The 9560-nt window shown below is 64.8% G+C and overlaps 1 protein-coding gene across 1 annotated transcript; it reads right to left on the reverse strand.

Annotated features, from left to right (window-relative positions):
* Window positions 1-433: 433 nt before the first annotated feature.
* On the reverse strand, window positions 434-9534 carry LOC111146426 (family with sequence similarity 69 member B). Its single transcript, XM_022501972.1, has 5 exons — window positions 9472-9534; window positions 6082-6216; window positions 3440-3547; window positions 3179-3355; window positions 434-2613 (listed from the first exon to the last, which is right to left on the reverse strand). The coding sequence occupies exons 1-5, from the start codon at window positions 9532-9534 to the stop codon at window positions 1804-1806; spliced, it is 1293 nt and encodes a 430-aa protein (XP_022357680.1). The 3' UTR covers window positions 434-1803.
* Between the last annotated feature and the right edge of the window lie 26 nt (window positions 9535-9560).

The raw sequence follows: 9560 nt of genomic DNA on the forward strand, positions 1-9560 counted from the left end.
CGTCGGGGTGTTGGGAAGCGGTCACGTTTGCGCAGCAGGTGGAGCTGCCGGGCGGGGCCGCGGGGGCTGTTCCGGATTCCAGAAAATGCAGGCGGGCGAAGGCGGAGAGGTGGGGCCCAGGGGTGGTTTGCAGGGGCGCCCCCAGTCGCCGCTGTGGCCTGGGCAAGGACAGGGCGCACCCCAGCTTGGAGGCCCCAGGCCTGTCCGCGCGGCCCTGCGTGTGCCTCGTGTAGCAGGCGAAGGGTGAGTGGGCGTCCCCCGCACCCTCGTGCCCTGATTTTTTTTTTTTTTTTTTTTTTAAGATTTTATTTATTTGACAGACAGATCACAAGCAGGCAGAGAGGCAGGCAGAGAGAGAGGAGGAAGCAGGCTCCCTGCCGAGCAGCGAGCCTTATATGGGGCTCGATCCCAGGACCCTGAGATCATGACCCGAGCCGAAGGCAGAGGCTTAACCCACTGAGCCACCCAGGTGCCCCTCGTGCCCTGATTCTTAACCCCCAGCCATCGTGTTCAGGGGGACGTAAAGTTTTTGCAGTTTTCTGACTGCCAGAGCCCGTGATGCTAGTTTTTTTTTCCCTTTAAGACTGACTGATTTTAGAGCACGAGCCTGGGGGCGGGGCTGGGAGGAAGGACAGGGAGAGTCTGAAGCAGAAATCTAGGGGGCCCTCGACCGACGGAGTCACCCCCGGCGTCCCGGTTGGAAACTGCTTTTGTGCCATATTTGGGTTATCCACTGCCCACCCCGCAGGGGAGAAAAATCTAGATGGGAAGAAAGTTATTTTTAACGTACATAGGATGAGTTTTAGGAATTACTACTAACAATGTGGGTATTATGGTTGAAATTTTGGAATATGTTTTTCAGTAAAAGTGTTTCTCTTTTGGCAAAATTTGAGAATAAATTGGTCTTAAATAAACCGTCTTAACACTTGGCTTTTCCTCACAGTGTGATTAGCTGAGGCCCGAGCAGGAGGATTGGGGGGGGGGGCGCACGGTGTCACCTGGGTCCCCGCATCGCCTTTCCAGGCATTGTAACCACTCGCTAAGCCTGCAAAGGTCAGCGGCCCCCAAGGACTTAAGGAGGAGACTCTCCTGCCCACCACGACCCGGGATGGGGGCGCAGCCCTTCCCCCAGCTCCCTGAGCCTCCTGGGGTCTGCTGTCCACTTCCCAGAACAGAGGCAGAGGGAGCCACCTGCACTGCCCCTTGGGGTGGGACAGGGAGATGGTGGTGGGTTTCCACCTAGTGGTTCCCGGACGTCTGTTGAAGTTCTGCGCGGCCAGCACGGCCAGAGAGCGTCTGGGACAGGAGCAGCCCGTTCCTGGTAACCGCTCGTTGCCAGGACACCTGGTCTCCCTTGTTACCTTCTTGGGAACCATACCACAGGCCAGCACAGAACATGTCCGCATCTGGCGTGCCCATCACCCCCTCTCGCGCTCCCTCCACCCCCCGCCCCAGAACATGGCTCTAGGAGAGGCTGTACCTGTGCTGCCCACTGAGGCCTGTCTGGCGGACTGGGACCCAAAGGACCACTCTGCGTTCCGTCTGGCCTGGGCAAGGGCAGCCCCCACCTCGGAGCCCACCGGGCCGATGGCGGGTATGGGAGGCAGGTCCAGCATGGTGGGAGGGAACCCAGGGACACTCACAGAAAAGCGGTTTATTTACATCACACGTTCTTCGGAACGACTGAGGTCCCAGCGGGTCCTCCGGCCGGCCCTTGTGGTCGGGCCCCGGGCGCTCCTTCCTGCCCCCATCCCCGTTCCAGGCTGCGCGGCCCGGCCGTGGACGGGGTCCTCGGGGCCGCGGTCACGAGTACCTGGTGTTGGAGATCTCCTTCCAGAGCAGGGTCTTGAGGTGGCTCAGCACCAGCGAGTGGTGCGCCTCCACCTGGCTGGCCAGCCCGCTCAGCGTGGTGCAGGTGCGCAGCTGGCGGCCCAGCTCCTCCCGCAGGTCGGCGGGCGCGCCGGGCAGCAGGTAGTCCCGCAGCAGCTCGCACACCTTGGCCAGGTTGGGCCGGATGAGGTCGCCCTTGCACTGGCGCGCCAGCTGGTCGCAGGGCGCCCTGCAGTCCCGGCCGTAGGTGCAGTCGGCGCTGTGCCGGCACGGCCGGCCCTGCAGGAAGCGGCGCACGGCGGCCTCGGGCGCCACCTGCTGCAGGTCCGCCATCTTGAAGTCGTACTGGGCCGTGTAGCCCACGTTGGCCAGCGTGGTCTCGCACATGTAGAAGGTCCCGTAGGCGCCGTGGAAGAGCTCCTCCACGAACTCCAGCAGCCCGATGGCGATCTTGGCCCTCCAGGGCCACGCGGGCCCCAGCCACTGCTGCAGTGCCGTGTGCAGGGCGGGGGGCAGCAGCGGGCGCAGCAGGGTCGGGAGAGCGGCTCCGTGCCAGGAGCTGTGGGGGACCCCCTCGGTGACATAGAGGTCCCCGCAGGATCCCAGCAGCCGGGACGCATGCTCCTCCTGGAGGGACAGCAGCAGCAGGAACTCGTTCCGCTGGAGCAGGGCCCACACCGACTTGGCCTCGGCCAGCGACACCCTGCTGTCCTTGTTGAAGTCGGCCATGAGCAGGACCTGCCCGACCAGCGCGGGCAGGGAGGGCAGGTCTCCCAGATTCGCCTGACATTTGGGACCCAAAGAAAGGGAGACCGAGTCATTTCAGGGCCAGCAAGCCTGGCCTGGTGGTGGGTGTCTGCGTTGGCAGTTGCCACCTTGACCTAGTTGGCTCGGACCCCTGGGAGTCCGCCGGGCGGGCTGCACATGGGACCCCAGCGCTTCTGCCAGCTTGGGAGAGCCCGGCGTCTAAGCGTGCATGGAGGGAACTACCCAGGGCTGTGGGAAGCCCCCTCGCTGACCACAGGAGCATCATCCTTTCTCCAGGAGCTGCTCCTGGGGCTCCATGTCCCCATGTCTCCGCTGGTGCTCAGGGAGCTGGGGGCTGGGCACTTGGGTCTGCTCCCACCCTGCTTCCCAAGTGGAGAGTTCTCATGCCTCCCAGATACCCTGGGTGGGTTGGCCTGGGGCCAGGGAGACTAGAAGGGGTCCTTTGCACCCAGTCATTGCTCACAGACCCTGAGCCAGGGTCTGCCTGGAGCTGAGGTCCAGCCAGATGCCTGGACACTGCTGTGGCTCCCACCAGTCTGTCTCCTGCCTTGGGCTCCACGGCCCCCAGGAGCCAACTGACCTTGAGAAAGCTGAGGGTCATCTCTCGGAACTCCTTGATTGACGTGCCCCGGGTGGGCTTGTCGAACAGCAGCAGCTCCTGCCGGGGGGCTGGCTCTGACCTGGCCTTGGGGTCCAGGCCCTCCTCAATGCCACACTTAATGGTCACCTCCTTGCCCTGCCACAGCCCACTGTACACCTGCAAGGGGCCACAGGAGTCCTCAAGCTGACGTCCCCTCCCGCTGCCCCCAGGGTGACCCCAGCCAGACCCTGCAGGGCTCACCTGCCGCCCTGGGACAGAGGACAGACACGCTCTCCACTCCACCTCATGCAGACTGCACAGGTCCTGGCAGATGGAGCCGGAGATGATGCCCTTGCGGTACTGGTCACACTGGGCACAGGAAGGAGAACCAGGAAGTGGCCTGAGGCCGTGGGGCCCCTCCCCTAGCATCCACAGGTTGCAGGTGAGGCCCCTGGTTCTTCAGCCGCTCCAGACCACTACAGCTGGGAACCAGCAGCCTTTGGCCATACCTGACCACGCGGAGGGTCAGGGCCCCTGCCCCGCTGGCAAGACCCTCTGCTCCCTGCGGCCTGCGAGGTGCACGAGTCAGGGTCTCCCCGACGTGTGCTCTTCCCTGTAGCAGGAAGTAGGAGCAGCAGAGCCTGCGACACCATGGGGCCCTGCCCCTGCCCCGAGGGTGGTGGAGGGGGCTGAGCCAGGCCACCTCCTTAGCCAGATGCCCTGGGAGCTGCTGGCGGCCAGAATCAGGCTGGGCTCAGCTCAGCAGCGGCTGCTCCCCTGCAGTCCCCTGGTCCCTGGGTCTGAGCTGACAGGCAGGAAGTGGGGAAGCCGGAGGTGACGCAATCAGGCCCGCCCCCCCCACCCCCAGGGAGGCGCCGCCATCCGGAGCTCTGGCGGGGGGGGGGGGGGGGGGCGGGGGGTGCCTTCCTGGAAGAGCACAGCGTTGCCATGGAGCCCGGGCCCTTGCCGCAGCCGGGCTGGGAGGAAGGAGAGGGAAGTGAGTGGGCAGTGTGCAGAGCAGGGTGCCACCAGAGTGTGGGGACGGAGAGCAGGCCAGGGCCAGAACCAGAGGCCCCACGAAGAAGGCCTCTGCGTGTGGCATCGGAAAGCCACGGCCACTCATCAGGACGGCAAAGCAGCCGTGAGGAAACCCATTCCACCCACTTGTAGGGGGTTCCACAGGGGGTTGACTCTGAGCCCCAGAACCACCCCCCCAGAACCGCAGGGCCTTTGAGGGGACCGGCTAAGGACAGGCTTCTGCCCGACACCACTCCTCCTCACCTGTGGCAGGGAAGGAGCCTGGCTGCCTCGGGCAGAGGGGGTCAGTGTGCCCCGCGGTCCTGGCCCATCAGGCTTGGGCAAGTCGCCCGCCCTCCCAGCCCGTTTCCCACCTGCAGGGGAAGGAGTACCTGCCAAACACCCAGAGCCCATAGGAACTCATGACCCCTGGTCCACCCTTGGACACACTATGAAACCCCACAAAGCAGGCAGGTTTCCTCTGGAAAGGAGGGGGCATCCCCACAGCCTAGGGACACCCCAGGGAGATGCCCCGGGGACACAGTTTACTCGGGCTCAGAAATACCCGCCGACCCTTTAGGCTGCTGCTCCCTGCACCCCTAGGCCAGACTCCCCCCACCCCCCCCACCCCCGCACCCTCATTCCTGCCCTGTGTCCCTCCCACCCCCAGAGCTCCCTCCAGCTCTCACCTGCCTCTCAGGGCCGGTGGCCACACCGCCGGCTCCTAGCCCTCCCCAGCCCCATCCTCACCCTGAGCAGTCCAACAGCAGGGCCTCACCAACACCCCCCCCCCCCAACACACACACACACACACACACCCCACCCCCCCCCCCCGACCAGAGGCTCCATGTCAGGCTCCTTACCTGTCTCCCAAGCCCCTGGACTGTGAGGGCAAAGCCATCAGTCCAGTGCCCAGCTCAGGCCTGGCCCCTGGAGGCCACCGGTGAGCTGTTCTGAAGCGTGCTGAGAACAGGCAGGAGAAGGCCTTTCCCCCGAGCATGGGCACGGCATCCTCGGTGCCCTGTGCCCGCCCAGCCCTCTGGGAAGGTACTCTGCCATCAGTCGGGACTGGAGCCCCCCCAGCCTCCTGCAAATCCTGTCGCAGGGGTTTTCCCACCTCTGGGCTTCCCCAAATTGGGCCCTGTGGGACCTTGGCCAGAGCAGGCCTGCCTGCACCCTTCCATGGCCAATGTCAGTCCCACAGAGTCCCCCAGGAGAGGGGACCCTCTTCATCTTACAGCAAGAGGAGCAGCTCCAGACCCGGCCCGGGGCATCAGAACCCCGGCCATCAGCTCGCTGGGGGCTTCAAACTGCCTGGGAAGGCCGGCCAGGCTGCGGGGCGGGCTCAGAAGAGTCTGGGCCTTACCAGGGCCGCTGGGGCTGGTGTGGCTGGTCGCTCCAGCCCAAGTCACGGGGTGTCCACTAGGGGTGCACCCATGAGCCCACGTGCCTTCCTGTGTACAGGCACACACAGGCTCATGACGCCTTCTCCCTCATGGGCACACCCATGGATGCACACGTCACACTCACTCTGAGGCCACAGGCTGCCATTGAGCACGTCCCCCCACCCCTTGTTCCCCACAAGGACCCTACCCATGGCCTCCTTGGTGAACCTCTGGCCCCAGGAGGTGCGCTCAAGGTCCCCAGCATCTGTCCATCCCAGGCTCCCTGCTAAAAGTCCTCCCTGCACGCATCTCTGACCATCCCAGCCCTACTCTCCCTGCACCTGCAGCCCCCCCCACCACACCCACCGCCCTCGGCTGCATCTCAAAGTCCCCCGCTGGTCCCTCTGAGCATCCAGGGCCAGCTCTAAGTGGCCCCTGCATATGGGCCAGCACCGGGCAGGGAGGAGTCCGGCTGCAAGGCTGGCCCAAGGCGACACTTACGATAACCACCTGGCAGACGTGCCCGCGGCAGAGCTCCGCGTAGGATGAGTAGTGCACGTACACCATCCAGCTGCCCACGAAGACGCCCAGCCAGATCAAGAAGACGTACTTGACCCTGAGGCCCGGGAGCCGGCCCTGCTGGGAGAGAGGCCAGTGAGGGAGTGCCGCATTCGGGGTGTGGGTGCCCCCACCGGCCGGCCCCTTGGCGCCAGCACCCTGCCCAGCTCCAGCTTCCGAAGCGGCCCAGCAGACAGGTGTTCCCGGGTCTTCCTCCCCGGCCCCCTGCATCCTCAGTGCGCCCACTCTGCGGCGAGGGCCTGGGCCTGGTGCTCCCAGATTTTACATCTCATGAGCAGGCAAGAATAGATCTCAGACTGCAGGGGAACACGCAGGAGGCGACTCTGTTTTGATGAATAAGGATATTTTTTACAAAGTTCCCTCCTAGCTCATTTCATAATGACCTTTAACCTCTGCACAAGGTCAGGCTGGAAAATCCCTTGCCCCCCCGCCCCGTACACCATCCTCTGACCAGTGGACAGTTGCGGCTGAAGCAGGCCCAGCCCGGGATGGGGGGGGTGTTCGGTGGGGACAGCAGGTAGAGGCTGCAGGTGAACAGGGCAGGCCTCAGTGGCCCAGCTGCCCTGTGAGCCTTGAAGAGACAACACCTCGGACACCGCGAGTAGGCGGCATTGTCCCCACAGCCAAAGAGGGACGCAGCCCAAGCATCCACCGATGGCTGAATAGCTACACAAAACAGGGTCCGTCCAACACTGTGGAAAATCATTCACTCTAAGAGGAAGGAATCCTGACACCGGCTACACTGAGTATGAACGAGGAGGACATGGTCCCCAGCGAGGTCTGCCTGGTGGGGAGGGACCCATCCCGAAGGATTGACTCCCAGGAGGCTCCAGAGGAGTCGGACCCACAGACACCGGGCAGGGGCGGGGGTCAATGTCTAACAGGACAGAGTCCAGCGTGGGCAGACAGCCACATTCTGGGGACGGACAGAGGGATGGTGCACAATAGTGTGAACGCGCTGACGCCCCCAGACTGTGCACTTTAAAGCGGGTAAGATCATCACTTTTATGTCCTGTGTATGTCCCCACAATGGGGAGTAAATAAGACGGCCCCTGGCCTACAGTGTGTGGGGTGGGGTGGAAACAGCGTCTCGGGGGCTCAGCCCCTCTGCCAGGCTTCCCCAGCAGAATTACGGTGCGAGGGGCCCAGACACACCTGCAGCAGGTGGGCGAGGGTGGGGCCTCCCATCCAGCGCCCCGCCCCACCCCACCCCACCCTCGCCCTGGCCAATCACAAGCCGCCTGCACTGCCGTCCAGGAGGGCCCGCTGAGGGGCCTTGGTTACTAGTGTTCCCATTGGGGGGACCCCAGAGCAAGGGGCTGGGACCCAGGGGCCAGGGAGCCCAGAGCTTCACGCCCCCACCTCCAAAGGAGGTGCTACGTGTCCTTTCCGACTCCAACCACCCCGTGCTCCACTGGGCAGCGACTCCAGTTCTGTTCGCCCTGGGGCCTGCTTAGCCAAAGGCGGGGGCTGGCTTTCCAGTGAGGACAGGGCAGGGGCGGGCAGCTGTGGTCCCCTTCACGGCTCCTACAGGAGAGATGGGGGCCTCACCTCCTGCATTCCAGGGCACCCATTCACAGAGCTGGCCCTCCTGGGAGGGGCTGCAGCAGGAGGACCCCTGAGAGCACCAGGGATGGGCTTGGGGCCTCAGTGGCCACTGAGAGCAGCAAGGACTGGAGCGCTCTGGGCAGAATGAGAGGGCTGGGCCTTGGGCCCCCATGTCCTGCACCACATCTGCTTCCGTCAGATTTGTTCAAAAGGGAAAACAGGAAAGCAAAGAAACGGCGGGTGGGGGACTGCGGGGTGTTGTTTTGCCAGGACAAGGTCCCAAGATTTCCGGCTGGCAAAGAACAATGCTGTCGGTGGGGGTGAGTGCGGCCTTGGGGGGGCCTGGCAGCCTGTGTCGGGGGGGGCTGGCAGCCCGGAGGAGGGCAGGTTGGAGCAGCGCTGGACCTGGGGCTGACCCCGGGGTGGACCCAGGCTCACAGAGGGACACCAGCCACACCCCAGCCAGACACCCACCCGCCCCGCCAGGCTCTCCCAGGACACTGTCCCCACCTGGCCAGCTCTGACCGTGCCGACAGCCTGCTCTTAGATGGGTACTTCCTCTAGGAGCAGTCCCAGGCCCCCATGAGTCCCCCGTGAGTGAGCCCCCAGGACAGGGCAGGTCCTGCTTTTTAGTGCATCCCATGCAACCGCTCCCAACGCCACAGGCCGCTGGCTCCTGGTGAAGCCACTGACTCGGGGTCAGGAACAGCCACGTTACCCACGGGCCAGCGCCCCACATGCACGATGGCTCCAACCCTATCTGCAGTCCAGGAGGGAAACTGAGGCCCTGAATGTGACCTGACAATAGCAGGTGGGCGGGGCTGGCTCAGATCCCTGGGAAGCAGCCTGCCCTGGGTCCTAGGGCAAGCTCTGGGCCGCCCAGGCAGCAACCTGGTCAACTCCCTTGGGAGGGGGAGGGGGCCAGTGCACAGCCCACTTCCTCGCCTAGGGGGTCCTCAGACCCCCTCAGCACCCACCTCCCCTACTGCTGGCCCAAGACCAGGATGCACCCAGGCGGGCCGGGAGGGTGTCCCACACAAACCCAAAACCCGAACATCTCCTGGCTCTGAGGCTTTTCCCCCTGGGGTGGGAGCTGAGGACAGCCAGGCCCCAGGGCCAAGGGCACGACCCTGGCAGGGACCCTGTTGCCCTGGCCCCAGGACAGCCTGGGGAGGCTAGGGAGGTGTGGGCTGCTTGAACATTACTGCGCCCACGGCCATCTCAGGGTGGGCCTGGCTCCGACCACCCAGAGCAGAAGCGACAGGCTTCTCAGAGGGGTCCCCAAGGGAGCCCGGGCTTCCCCAGCAGACAGCGGCCCCGGTAGGGCCGGTGACTTGTCCAAGGTCATGGTGGAGTCAGGCACACCCCCACGCTCGGGCTGGCTGGGAGATGACCCCGGGGAGGTTCTGTCTTTCTGAGAGCGTTTCTGTGTGTCCCAAGTCTTCCATTACAGAAAAGCAAACCTTACCTCTTTTAAGTGGGGAAAGAGGCAAGGATCAGGCGTGGTTTCTGGGCCTCCGGGGTGGGGGCCGCGCAGGGGAGGGGGTCCAGCCGTGGGGAGGGGCTTCTTCAGTCCCGGGGGCAGGGTCTGCCAGCCCGCAGCATCCACCGCCCCTCCGCCCGCCCCATCAACGCCCCCTCCCCAACCCCTCCCGGCCCCACAGCCGCCCCAAGGCCACGCAGCGCGTGGAACCCCGCGGCCCGCAGCCGGCCCCCAGGCTGGCCGCCGCGGCCTGCACCAAAGCCGGGCAGGCGGGCGCCTACCTGCAGGCCCTTGGAGAAGGGGCAGAAGAGCACCAGGTGCGCCAGGCGCCGCAGCCGCCGCATGGTGGGCCCCCGGCGTGCGCGGGCCC

Source organism: Enhydra lutris, unplaced genomic scaffold, assembly GCF_002288905.1.
Source record: "Enhydra lutris kenyoni isolate GAN:26980312 unplaced genomic scaffold, ASM228890v2 scaffoldscaffold13, whole genome shotgun sequence".
In the NCBI taxonomy this organism is placed as follows: Eukaryota; Metazoa; Chordata; class Mammalia; order Carnivora; family Mustelidae; genus Enhydra; species Enhydra lutris.